This window comes from Hydra viridissima, unplaced genomic scaffold (assembly GCF_058129835.1).
Source record: "Hydra viridissima isolate aposymbiotic clone 2 unplaced genomic scaffold, HvirCarnegie_v1 scaffold_7, whole genome shotgun sequence".
NCBI lineage: Eukaryota > Metazoa > Cnidaria > Hydrozoa > Anthoathecata > Hydridae > Hydra > Hydra viridissima.
In genome coordinates this window covers 18,224,797-18,239,478 of record NW_028324306.1, presented here as the reverse complement: position 1 = coordinate 18,239,478, position 14,682 = coordinate 18,224,797, and the positions used below count along the sequence as shown (strand labels likewise).

Below are 14,682 nucleotides of genomic sequence, written 5' to 3'. Positions count from 1 at the left end.
ATTGTAAAAGCTAAGAAAGAGCAGTAAGAGAATTATATATTTGTAATGAAAACATAATTGTCTTGATTTTACAAGCTATTTTGGCAGTATGACACCAAAAATGATTGAAAAATTTGATGGGTCTGGCAATGTGGTAGTATGGCTGAAAAAAGTTAAATTGGTCGGTGAACTACAGAAGATGGGTGATCTGTCTTGATATATCCGTTATTTCTCGAAGGAAGTGCATTCGCAAGAAAACCTCCAGTGCGGATATTAAAAAAGCTTTATTGGATGCGTTTGCAGTTGATAGTTTTGAAGCCTACGAGCTGTTTAGGGATCGGAGATGGAAAGAAGGCGAAATCGGCGATGTTTACATGGCCAGCTTGTGCCAACTTATGAGACTGGAAAAAGTTGAAAATGAAGAGTTGCTGCAGCGAGCGTTTGTAACTGGATTGTCAGGTGAAATTTCAAAGCAGTTACGAGCACAAGTAAAAATATTTGGGATCAACTTGCAGGATTTGTTAAACCACGCAAGAGTGCTTTTATCGGAAAAAACAAAAGAGTAATGTGTTTCAACGACAATCTTTGAAATCAACAAAAATGTAAATAGATCATCTTCATTCTCTAATGTTTTTAATTGTTATAACAGCGGTAAACCTGGATAAGTTGTCCGAAACTGTTTTTCAAAGCAACGGAATACTAATGGTGTAAGAACATGTTTTCGATGCAAAAAAATGATCATATTGCAAGATTTTGCTCATTGCAACAGGGAAACTCAAGTGAGGAATTGCCAGCGTCTGCTGTTTCCTTGAGTAACTAAGGACGCTCCCAATAAGCATAGTACTTGTGAACAACTTTGCTGCAAAAGCACTGGTCGACAGTGGATGTACCCGAACCATTATTTAAATAAAAATGGCTCGGAAAGCAAATGTTCATCATCAGAAGAAACGAATTTAAGGTATTAGCTATAAATGGAGAACTTCTGGAAACAGTGGGAGAAGCGATGATAACATTGCTCATAGCTGGGAAACAGCTACAGGCGTCAGTAATGAGTTTAAGAAGTGTTCTCGACGGTATTTACGCTATTATTGGTATGGATATTATTAATCGTTGTTGCACCTATACAATGGAAAGATTGAGCTTGGCTTGGTTTCAATTTATAAGGAGAAAAAATCTGTTGGCAACAATGTTACTATGACGGACAATGGCACTAAGTGGACTGCTAAACACAAATGGAAACACCATGAACCCCAACTGAAGAACTCTGTCGCGCAGTATAAGATAAAACCCCAAATAATACATTAATTTAACGAAGAGATGGACTCACGGGAGGAAAACGGTTGGTTAAAACTGCGCCAAAAATATGAACAAGGGATTATCACGGTTATGGCAGTTGAACAGGAAAATAAAGGGAAAATACGGCCGGTTTTGAAATTTCGTGAGTTGAATCAGTATGTTAACTCGTATAATGCCTCAAGTAATGCATGCGACGAAACAGTGAGGAGATGGAGAAAAATTGGTGACGAATTTTCAATGCTTGATCTCAGATGTGCCTACAATCAAATTTAGATTCTTCTGGTTTTATGGAAGCATAAGGTGATAGTCTAGAAAGAGATGCAATGTTATCTTACACGTCTCGGCTTTGGTTTAAGTTCTGCACCAAAAATCATATTTTCAATCCTAGGCAAAGTGCTGAGTCTCGATGCAGGTATTAATGAAGCAACTGACTACTACATCGACGACATAATTGTTAATTTGAAAAAGACATCTCGCGAGGTTAGAATTATTTTGTTCTATCTCCAATTTTAAAAGTTGGGAGAAAATGAGTTATTAATTTTAGTTAGTAATAATAACTTTTAAAATACACATTATTTTATATATTTTTTTCTAAATAATTTGCTTAAACATAAATTATTTAAAGCATAAATTATCATTTCTTTAAAAATAAAAGCTAAAACTTTAAACTATTTTTACTTTTAGAAAAAATCAAAAACATTCTCCCAACGTTTAAACTTGGAGATAGAACAAAATAATTCTAACCTCGCGATCTGTTGAAAATGTCGTAAACTGTTTTACGCGGTATGGATTGATAACAAAAGAACTGGAGGAATGAAGTGCTGTATGAGTGTTGGGTTTGCAATTGTTTAGAAACGAAAAGAAAGAGCTTTGTTGGAAGCGTGGCAATAATATTCTAAAGTCAGAAGACATCAAAACCAATAAAATAACACGACGAAGACATTTTTCAATATGTGGGAATTTATTAGGGCACTATCCCGTCGGAAATTAGCTAAGAATGGCATGCAGCTTTGTAAAACTCTATAGCCATGGAGAAGTTTGGGATGATTTTATAGCGCACCATATATTCAATGTATAATTCATTGTACAAAATTCATTGTACTCACTGAATTTAGAAAACCTATATAAACTGTAAAAGCTGAAAAAGAGCAGTGAGAGAAATATATAACTTTAATAAAAACATAGTCATCTTGATTTTACAATGAGGAATGTATTGAAACTGAAAGTAGAGCCCAAGAAATCAATGAACCTCTGCAACAAAAAGCTTGGGCACGGCACATATGTAAAAAATACCTCGGTTTCTATTTGTGTGATCCATGAGGATCAAAGAGAAGAATAATTCCATTGCATAAATTCACTATTACCAAAAAAAATAATTGTGACCCTAATAATAAAATTGAATGAAGCTGAGCTAATATAAAGCTTTTTTTAAGAAAACACTGGAAAATGATGATTTTGAAGGATCTAACCCAGAGTTATGATAGCAATCACATAAAAGTCATGGGCTCTCAATAATAGACAAACAGAATTGAGATCTGACAGTGGAAAAACATATTTGTTCTGCAGAGACATCGCTTTAAAATTTTTTTTAAACAACCAAATTATATTAGATGACACAGACTCAATAGAGAAAAAAAATTATGCCAGAAATATGACTGCTAACGAGTTTTAGAATAGGCATTTGGAAATTATGAAAGAGCAACCAAAGAAAGGTTCCTCGTTCTTTATGCCCCTTTTTTTCGTCACCAGTTAAGAACATTGATTTGTTTCTTGTTTTTTTGGTTGGTTTGAATATCACATGAAACAGAAAAAACAAAATCTATATGAATTGAACTTTTAAGTAATTAAGTCAAAGCAGTTGTTTCCAAGAAACTTAATTTTAAAAAATAATCTTATTCCTTAAATGTCAACATTGATTATTGCTTTTTGAGTTTAAATACTGATCTTGATCTTTAAAGATTAATAGTCTCAACATTAACCATTGATCTTCATTGATGATTTTAATAACAAGCATGAACATAACTGATCTTAAACCCCTATTTTTAGTATAAATATATAACTTCATAATTTTATTTATCACAATACCAACTTACATAAAAATGAATGTGCTTGGCTTATACATACATGAGTGAATTTTCACAAACAAAATATAAATAAGCATGAAATACCTTGACAAGATGAGGAATATAAGAGAAAACTGATGTCAATACCACACCATTAAAAAACTAAAAAAAGGATTACTTTTATTATGTAATACATTCTCTTATTAGGGAGAATAATATAAATTCAAAATTTAACAAACTATGAAACACAATTTATATATGTAGCTGATATAAACAACTTGCTAAAGGAACTTATTATTAAAAATAAGCAAGTGATAAGGGATACACTGTGGGAATAATTTAAAATGAGTTTGCAAATTCAAAAAACAGTTTAGTAAAATGATCTGAATTTTGTGTTTTTAAGTATTATAAAATATATTTCACATAGTTCGGACCATAGAGTAAAGACTAATTTGCACAATTGCTAACAGTTGTTTCAATTTAGTTGACACTAGAAATACCAAATATGGCAATATGCATATGAACAATTTAAATTTGATTGAACATCATCAGATTTTATCCTCTATTAAACATTTTTACAAGCCAAATGACATATCTATTTTTTTTATAGTGACATAATATTCTGTTTATTTTGTTCTGACTGCCTAGTATTGTTAAGGATTCAGTTAGATTTATATTAGTGTTAGCAACTTATATAATATAAATATTATCTTAAAACATCTATTTGCAAGATCTTGCAAACTTTTACATAAAAGATATTTTTTTCAAATATATATAAAGGTAAGACCATGTAATATATAGGTATTTATTCATTTTTTGTACGAGATAGCTGTTCCTAAAATTTTGAGTTCAGTTACAAATGGTGTGAGCTTAACTGTCAATAACAAACTATCAACTTTCATAAAGCAACTTCATCAAAGGTGGCATGTATTTAGAAGATCCAAAGTTTGTTTCTAAAAAGAAAAACAAAGAATGGTTGAACAATTAAATAGTTTTACGACCTGTTCACAAAGAAAATGATAATTTTCAACTAAACCAAAATGATGAGCAGACCCCCAGTAAAGCTTAACAATACATCTAATGAAGCAAAGAAAAGATGATTAATCCCATTGGTGCCATTTTTATAATCTTCAGAACTATTGTTTGCAGCAGGTTGCTGTTTGCGTCAAGATGCTAGAGAAAAAAGAAGCTAATGCAGCATTAAAGTAAAAACCAGATTATCACGAGCCATCTGCTTCTATTGTGTCTTATACACCAGAAAATGATTTAGTACTTAGTCTACATTGTGAACTGTGTAAGGATTCATATCAGCAGATTCATTTTGATCCAATTAAAGCTGGCTGTAAACTGTATTCTCCATATAATGTTGTTTAAGAAGCAAAAGAGCAATGTACCTCCAATGTATGTCAAATGCATGTCAAAGGGACAGCTAAAGTGTAACTGATTACTCAGCTTCTATTAATCTTCATTACTTGTCAGACCATACTGCTGTTTGCCTAATAATCTTCAAAAGGACTGTTTATTTCAGAAACCTAATATAAAAAAAAATATTGCACCGTAAAATTGGTTTTGATGAAGCAGCAGGTCAATCTATTTAGCAGTCATCTAATGAAAATGAGCCTCAAGAATATTTTAACAAGAATTTCAAGAAATTTTGATGACATTTTAGCGCAAATGTTCATGAGCAAAAACTAATATGGATATGTTAAAAAGACTTTGGTGTTCCTCAGATCTTCTTACCAGCAGTTACATAAACAAAATAGTTAAATTACAAAGAAATCATTTGATCAGAAAAGATGTAATTTTTAAAACCAGCTTCACTTTCTGGTAGAGTAGAACTATAAAATCATTTTGATTTCAGTTTTTGACGATTAATATTCGTAATTGATAGTTCCTACTTGGCCCTATTTGTTATTTCAAATTACATTAAATTATCTTGTTGTCAATCAAAATATGTAATTAATACATTGTTATCATTTAACGAGACTGGTACTTGTATCAGAGTATACATAAAAGTATATTTCAAAGCATTACATTTTCCTAATATAGTCAAGACAAAATGTCTGGTTTCTATGCAAAAAAGGTATACATAGCAACCAGACATCAAAAATTATATCACCATTTGAAGAATTACAGTCGATTTAGTTTATACAAACATATAGCGCTTATACAGGGCTATAGATAAAAAATCAATAATTTTTTTAGCATTTCAAAGTGTTTTGGTGTGAGAAAAAAACAGTTGCTTCGCCATTACTGAAACTTGCTGTAAATTTACATTCGGTTCGAAATTAGCATCCGCTAAAATAATTTCCGACACAAGCATACATTCATCTGCAAGTTTAAGTCCCCTTCAACTTTTTCTCGCAAACAGTTTCCTTCCTTAAGGTTTATTCTTTCGTCTATCTTAGTTACTTAAGCTTAATACTCCTCAAATATGTTCTACTTAGAAAAAAGGCAAACTAAAAGAAACAACTATCCAATGATTTTATAATTATAATTATATAAGTTTAGAAAATCTGCTATTATTCTGGTTTGATATGAAAAATCAGTGCTGAGTATTATGACGGTAATGAAAAATATCTGTTCTTTAAAAAACGCGAAAAGTTGGGATTTTTTTGAAAAGTAAGAGGAGAAAATAGCATTAGATTAAAGTAATGAGATTCGGGAACATTCACAATATACGAGTTACTGTCTAAAGCTCGTGATAACACTTGATCCATCCCACCCCCACCCCCACCCCCACTTTCCTTCCGATGTTTTTAACTTTTGGTATTAAAATTACGAAAACAATTAGTGTTAAACGGTTTATTGATTTTTAAAATCTAATATCTAAAAAATTAAATCTTTGAGTTTTGTTGAAGGACACTGTGGACTAAAGAGACTTTAGGTTTAAAGTCGCGGTACTGAAACAAAACCTTTTGAATATTGTAGTATTTATCTTGGAGGTTTATAAAAGAATGTATTTAAAATAAAGTGGCGAAGGAATAAATTTGAGAGGGGCACAACCCATTTAAAACCCTGGGAACATTTCCTATCTCGTTTTTTTGTTTTTAATTTTTTTTGAATTTATAGTAACTTATATTTGAAACATAGTTTGTTGCATAAAAATTTTCATCCTTCTTTTTATCTTATTCTGAAAACGATACAAATGAAAACTATATTTGAATGTTTAAAAAACTATATTTAAAGTATATGTTTTATGATAATTACAAATAAAAAATCAAACTTTTAAAAAGAAAATCAATTTGTTTATGCTCTAAAGTCAACAACTGGTAATGGTAGTCTTTCCCCATGAACTGGATGCTTCATTTGTTTCATAAACCTTGCCCATGTTTGTTTAAAATTTGCATGAACCCTTTTCTGCAGTTTGGCAAAATTACCCAATCCTTAGCTATGGTGCCCACATCCGATTGCACATGATACTGCAGAGTGGTCTATTAATTTTTTACATTTAATTTTACGGCAACCTTTTGCGCTGAAAGAATTGAATTCTTCTGATTTTGTTGCTTCTTTAAAACCAAGTCGCAAATTGCTAGGAAAACAGCAATTTTTTACATTCCGAAAACCTCTTAAACACACAAACAATCGGAGTTAAGAATGTGAATGGTTCTTACAAATTTCTATCAAGAGAAACTAAGTTTCCAAATATTTTGCTTGAAAACTTTGTTTTGCTTAAAACTTTCAACCCTTTATCATTCTTTTCCTTGATATCCTCGTTGTATGATCTTTTCTCAGAATGACGATGAGGACGATACAGACGAGGAGGAGAAGAGAGGGGTTAAAAGTCGATTTTAGAGAAAAGAGTTATAAGAAATTTTGAGAGATTTTTCTTATGAGAGAATCCGATGAAACTAATTTTGATAATCTTAAAGAGGATTTTGTGTGAAAAGAGTTTTAAGAGATTTTAAAGAGGACTTTATGAGAAAAAGATTTTTGAAGATTTAAAGAGAATTTAATGAAAAGAATTTATGGAGAATTTAAAGAGAACCTTATGAGAAGAGTTGGTAAGGAAACCTTTGAGTAACTTTCAATATGCGTTGTTATATGTATTAATGTATTGTCATTTGAGTTAATGTTAAGAGAGTATATTTATGAGAAATAATTGAGAATACTGATTAAGAAAAATAAGTAAGAGAAGAAAAACCAGTCGTAAGTATTTTCGTTTTTATTTGCATTTTGATTTAGGCAATACTATTATTATCACTTTATGCGCAAACAATTGTTATTAAAAAGTCTGATGCTCCTGTCGCATTTCAACCATATCTGAGTAACGCACTGACAGTCCTACCTTACATTCGATCACACTCTATATTTGTGCTACCACTACACTCACGTCTCTGTTGTCATTATCGCTGTTCCACACTTTTGCATCACTCTATAATACTCTCTAATCACATAATCATAAAATATAAAATAAAACAAAAATATCCGCCCTCACAATAATTATTATGTAACATATATATATATATATATATATATATATATATATATATATATATATGTAAAGTAAAAAGCAGACTTTGTTCTTCTAAGTTTTTATTTTTTTAAATAGACTGGTATTTCAACGTACTTTTTTCAGCAACAACAAATTGCAGAACTCATTTTTAGTCAAGAGATTTACTTGACCCAAATAAAGTCACAAGACATCTGTCCGCAATTAAAAACTACTAACTATAGTTTCTAGTACTAAAAATGATACATTTCGAAAACCAGCGGGAACTTAAGAATTTTCCCTACAGTCTTAGAAAATAAAAACGAACTTTTATTACGGTTTTTTTGAAGCTATCTTAAGGGAATAAAAAGTTTTAATATCAACCAAAGTGACAAGAAAATATCTACTGCATAGGTAATATTTTTAAATAAAAAGGCACTTACATTAAAAATAAACAAAATCAAACAAATTCCTGTTGGTAATGGAGTTGTTCCTTCGCTATAGAACAGCTTTCTGATCGCATCACGGACTTTCATGGTTTATATACGCAATCTTGAAATAGAAACTTTATGAAATTACTCACAGATTAAGAAAACTTCTCTCTAAATAAAATCAAATAAAGCGTAGCAAAATGGTATCACGATTGTTGCCACCATCTTGGTGGTCTTCGTAATGGCATCGATATTTAAAGATTCTAAGTATCCTGAAGCTATTGTTTCAGCTGGTGAAATAAAAGCTTCATGACACTTTGAATCTTTAAACAGTTAGTTAATAAACCCTCTCATCTTCTCCGATGAAGGATCTATACTACTTATCATTAGGTCCTATAATATAAATTGTCAATGAAGTTTGCTATAATGTAAATAAATCGATTTTTTGAAAAATATTTTTAGCAAAATACTTTCTAAAACATCAAGCCGTTCTGCTAAACAAAACAAAAGTCGGAGAGATTAAGTGGTCACTTTTAAAAAATTCCGACCACATGTTGATCTGTACGTAAGGTCAGTACTTAAGGTGCATTTTTGAAAGCGTCATTGTTGATAAACATATTTAGAAATTTTATTGACAAATTCTAAAAATTAAAATTTTTATTCACCAGTAAAATTTTTTTGTGTTAAATAATTTTTTGAACATGAATATGATTATGGTTCATATAAATTTGTAAAATGTTTTTATTATATAAATATCACATTAATTAGTGATAACATTTATTGTACGCAATGGTTGATTGCAAACTAAAAAAAATGAAAAATAGATTTTGCATCGTTTCTTCTGAACGGAAATCCTAAACCTGGTTCATTTTCAAAACACGACAACATACACGAAACACGACGGATTAAAAATATTGTTGAAAATAAAGCTAACAATGAAAACCATAAGAATTCTCAAAACCAAAAAGATTTTTTTGATGTTTTATCGATCAAAATTAATGTTAAGAATTAAAAAATTTTCAAAAACGCTCTTCCACATTCAGATTTAAATATCGAACAGCTTCTTGCCTAAAAATACCGCATAAAATCTGCAGCTGCTAATAATTTTGTTTTTCAAAAAATCATTTCAGGTGAAAGCGATAAAACCTCTCTTAAATCTGATCTTTAATCTGGTCCTTAAAATATCTTGAAAATGATTACAGTATCTCAAAAAATTATCCGACCATAGTCATAAGAAATAGATAGTCTGGCCACTTGCGGTATTCCTTTAATCAACTCTTTGTTCGCATTTTTTTAGTGTCCAGTCCGCTTCAGAGTGCACAAAAGTGTTTTTAATTGATTGCTTATCTACGAACTGCTTGTTTAAATTACATCTTTTTCATCCAATACTTTGAATGCCTGGTGCTATTTGTTCTATTTATGGATGCAGCACTTCTAGGAGGCATAAGGGAGTCTCAATATTTAAAGCTCCTGCTTCTAACGACAGTTTTAATGCTTCTTGGAGGGAAAGTCTGATTGCCATTATTCTTAAAGATCGTTATGAAGATTTAAGTTTGAAAACTCAAATAGAAAATAAGCGTTTGTTTATTTGTGAAAAGCATTATCTTCCAGAATTGATACTTTATAACGATAAAAAAAAAGACATTAAAACCTGGATCATTGCCGACTCTGTGCTTACCTAAAAAATCTTTCACACCATCAATTCCAATACAATGAAAGTCTGCATCTGCCATCTTTGCTAAAAAAGATGCTTTAACGACTTCAAATAATATTGCTGCTTTTAAGCCTATATATAAATCATTTGAAGAGTTCTTAAATCGTATTAGCAATTTAAAATTTAGTGACTGGACCATGAGTGTGAGTCCTGTTGTGGCAAAGTTTAAACTTTATGATACAATCCACATATGTCCTCGATATGAAATATATATGTTGATGATAGTCTTGCTTTTTCCATTCGTGTATATTCTTGGCTCATTCCAAATGATCATTTAATATATACAAAATACAGAAGATCTATGCGACATATTTCAGCGTCAAATCTTTTATCTATTGTTACTTCTTTTAACCTATGTTCTGGAATAACTGATGTGTTTGCATTAAAATCAAATCTTTATATTAAACGTTGTATTTCAAAAAAATTTGATTTACTTTCATCTAGGAGTTAGTTTCCCTTAAACCAGACAGAGTATTTTTGATCTCAGTCATGTATTATGCTGATTGAGTGGATGTTATGCTGTTCTCAATGTAAAAGTATTGAAAAAATGGAAATTAAATGTTTGAAAAAAAGGTGAGCCAATTCTAGTATTCCTGCTAAATTAAATGCACCAATTACATTTACATCTCCAGATCGTCTGAAGCTTACATTACAGAGTGTTCGTTTAGAAAACAAAGAATTAAAAAAAGAATTAGCTTTGATGAAGCAAGAGATTAAAAATTCATCACTAGCTATTAGTAAAAATATTGAAAGTGATTTAGTTCAACTAATGGCAGAAGCTGATAAAAGTCAGATTTCTCCATTTATGAACCTGTTATGGGAGGAGTAGCAAAAATATTTAAAATGCTCAAAGCAAGGGATTCGTTTTCATCCAGCAATAATACGTTACTGTTTGGGATTAGCTGCAAAATTACCAGTTGCTTATGAAGCAGTAAGGTTAAATTAGAAAACTAATTCTGGTTTTTTAATTTTACCAAGTCGTAGGCGATTGCGTGACTATAAAAACTATGTAAAGTCCAAGTTCCGGTTCAATAAAAACATAATAGAAGAATTAAAAGATAAAGTCATTTATTTTTCAGTTCAAGAGAAATTTATGTTTCTACCCAGCTAACACAAAACCTTCAAATACGTTCGAAGAACTTTGGAAACGTTCTTAAAACGTTCTTAGAACGTGCCCGACCGTTTCTAACGTTCTACGAGCGTTCCTTGAACGTTTTGTGTTAACTGGGTAGTTTTTGATGAAATGAAAATTCAAGAAAATCTTGTTTGGGACAAACAATCTGGAGAATTAATTGTTTATGTTGATATGGATGAACCTAGTGTTAATTTTGCAACGTTACAAACAGCTGATAAGCTTGCTTCTCATATTTTAGTTTTTTTAATTTGACGTATTGTAAATACTTTTAAATACAGTTTTGCAAATTTTTCTACAACAAATATTACATCAGTGCAATTATTTTCTCTATTTTGGAAAGCTGTAGGAGCTTTAGAAATTTCTGTTGGTTTAAAAAAAGTTGCTGTTACTTGTGATGGAGCGTCATCGAAAAGAAAATTTTTTAAAAAGCACTTTAATCTGACTGAAGAAGGAGAAAATAATGGTAATGTTGATGTGACTTACCGCACTGATAATCTATTGGCTGATGATAATGATAAAAGATTTTTATATTTTATTTCTGATGTTCCTCATTTAATTAAAACAGCAAGGAACAATCTTTACCATTCTAGGGCTGGTAAAAACAATCTTTGTATGTGGAATCAGAGTCAACATATTTTATAATCCCATATTTCTGATTTATTTTATGAAGATTTAAAATGTCAATTACATGCATGTCCAAAGCTAACTGTTGAGCACATTAACATAACTCGTTTAGCTGCACAAGTTTTAAGTGATTCATGTAGTACTGCATTAAAAATCTATGCACCATCAGATACAGCTGGGACAGCACAATTTTGCAAATATTTTATAGATTTTTTTGATTGCTTAAATGTTCGGAATACAAATGATTGTATATTAAAATGCAACTCTTTTTTGAAACCATTTTCTGACACAAATGATGTTCGATTTAAATGGCTTAGAGAAACATTTTTAAAGTATCTTTCTGATTGGCTTTTTTCTATTGAATCAAGATCTGGAAATTTTTCAAAAAGTGAGAGAAGTAATATGTTTATTACTTGGCAAACTCATGAAGGTTTAAAAATCACAGTTAATTCTGTTATTGAACTTGTCAAATTTTTAATTAACAACAATGTAAGTTATGTATTAACTGAAAGGTTTTGTCAGGATCCTTTAGAAAATTACTTTGGACAACAATGGTCAATTGCTAGAAGAAAAGATAATCCTTCCTTGTTTGATTTTGGTCTCAATGATGATACCATTCAAAATCAACTTATATTTCACCCAATTGCAGGTAACTGTCAGAATGTCAATGAATCAAAAAAAATATCAAGGGAGAGTACAACACGTATACCACGCAGAAAATGGACCAACTCTTAAAAATGTATTGATATGAAAAGTTGACTTTTCAAGTCATTCGATAAAAATTTCCCTTATGTCTCCTTGTACTGCTGAAAACAAAGAAAGCAACATACATAAATATGGCTAATTTCATAGTCACAAATCTTATAAAAAATGTTAAATGGCATAAAATATTGATTAGTTACATTAGAATTTTTTTTATATTTGTAATAAATTAAAGTTCAGTTAATTTTGCAGACCTTTTTTTTATATTTACTCTTGTTACAATATAAACAGGCACCTATTATTCTTTTTATAAAACTTTTACAGGTATCCACTTCCCCCAAAAAAACTAGTGATTTCACAGGCAGATCTAAGATATGATTAGTTGATGTATGCATGTATGTATGTGTGTGTGTGTGTGTGAGTGTGCGTGTGTGTGTATTAGGGATAGAACTGATTATTGAGTTGTTTTTGATCTACGAGTTATTTGTTGTTTATTATAAATATAAAACTAGTGTGTATAGTTAATTTTGAAATTCATTTTTAATTATTCTTTGTTTTCTTTTAGATAAGGGAGGGTCTCTTACCAAGCTTTTATTCCTATGAACAAATAACAAAAATTTTTAAAATTAATCTTTTTATGACAAATAATTGCCAAAGCTACTATGCCAAGCATGCTTTCATGAGATTTGTGGCTATGAAAATAACCGTTTTTAGGTGTAATATTCTACTAAACTATTAAAATCCAATTGATGTTTTTTTCATTTTTGAGCTGAGGGACTTTGACTGTGTTTGATTCTCTTTGATTTTGTGGATACTTAGTTTTTCTTTTGCATATGAAAAAGATCTTACTCTGACATAAAGTGTAATCAGATGATAAAATAAGATTTTACTCTGACATAAAGTGTAATCAGATGATAAAATATGTTTAAAGACAGTTCTTTGGAAACTCGATTTGTGCAAAGACTACAAAGTTCAGATATGTAAGCCAAAACTGCACTGTTTTTTAAAGTTTCAGCTACAATTAACTGTGAATCAACTTTTTTTTAAAAAACCTTTACTTTGATGGCGAAAGAGAAACTCAACTTTTGTAAAAAGTTCTAAAACTGGAGGAGATACTTTCCACAAACTACCACGATTTTTAGCATTCACAAACTTATCATAAGCTTTAGCGCATGTTTCTGGATTTTCAAAAAATTGTTTTGTCTTACCAGCATTAAGGAGTAAAAGGCAGTCTGTGCTCAACTTATGCTGCCATAATCAAGAACTGCGAATTCTGCACTAAAATGTGCTAAATACATAACCACTTAGATTAAAAGATAATTTCTTTATCTCTATCAAAAAGTTCAACAAATGATAAACCATTTAAATTTTAAATAGAAGTATTGTAAAGTGAGTTTGTAAGAAATGCTAAAACATGATTGCATAGTTCATAGCCAAGAAGTCTATTTAATTTTTTAGTCAGATTGCTAAAAAAAATTCATTGATTACCAGTTTTGTAAAGTTTAGGATATATTTTTCAGCTTCACCATCAGCTTTAAAACCAGCTATTACTGTCTCTAATAGAGATAGAGTTTGTTGTAAAGTATCTAAAATCATAGCATGATTAATCCTTTACTCAGCTCTATACAAATCCAGATAGCATTCGTCGTTGAATAAGGTAGTAATTCTTTTATCAAGCAGATTTTTAAATTCATCAAGAAGAATAGGTGGTTTAGGACTTTGTATCGTTAAATCTAAAGGAATACTTTGATGCTTTGAATTTGTATGCCTTGTAAGTCCTCTTTGAGATATGCACTTCTTAGCACAAGTTGTGCAAGAAAATGTGCTATTAACTTGTTCACTAGATAACTCCAACACCAAAGCATCTAAATCTTTAACAAAATTTTCGTCTTCAAAAAGAATATCATTCTCCAAAGAAAAAAGTAATGCTTCTTTATCAAATTCACCATAGAGTTCTTTGTGCGTTTCCATTTTTTGTGCACTCAGTTCCTGGCCGTCCGATAAATTTTAAGTGTTTTGTATGATTATTAGAAAAATCCCGATATTACGGCCCAAGTGACCAGATTATCTATTTCTTATGACTAAGATCCGACCAAACAAGTTTTTCCCAAAAATAATGTTTACGCTCTAAATTATACTAAAAACAATGAATAGCGATACTTTGTCTGTCGTTTTAATTCTATTGGGAAAACTAATATTGGGAGTAGTATGTTATTTAGCGTTCATATTTTTTGATTCATGCTTCAGTTGGTTTATTATTTGTCCTAAAAGAAACTTAGTATTGAATAGGCTTATAAAAAAATTAT

The 14,682-nt window shown here is 30.5% G+C and overlaps 1 protein-coding gene across 1 annotated transcript in view; it reads right to left on the bottom strand.

The window, feature by feature from the left end:
• The window catches only part of LOC149886463 (uncharacterized), a 55,427-nt gene that overhangs the window by 34,098 nt on the left and 6,647 nt on the right, over positions 1–14,682 (bottom strand). The window contains exons 2-3 of the mRNA XM_090092684.1: positions 8,214–8,322; positions 3,444–3,500 (exon numbers count right to left, since the gene is read on the bottom strand). Coding sequence (XP_089948810.1) covers positions 3,444–3,500; positions 8,214–8,306 — 150 coding nt within the window. The 5' untranslated portion in view covers positions 8,307–8,322. The remainder of the gene's footprint in view (positions 1–3,443; positions 3,501–8,213; positions 8,323–14,682) is intronic.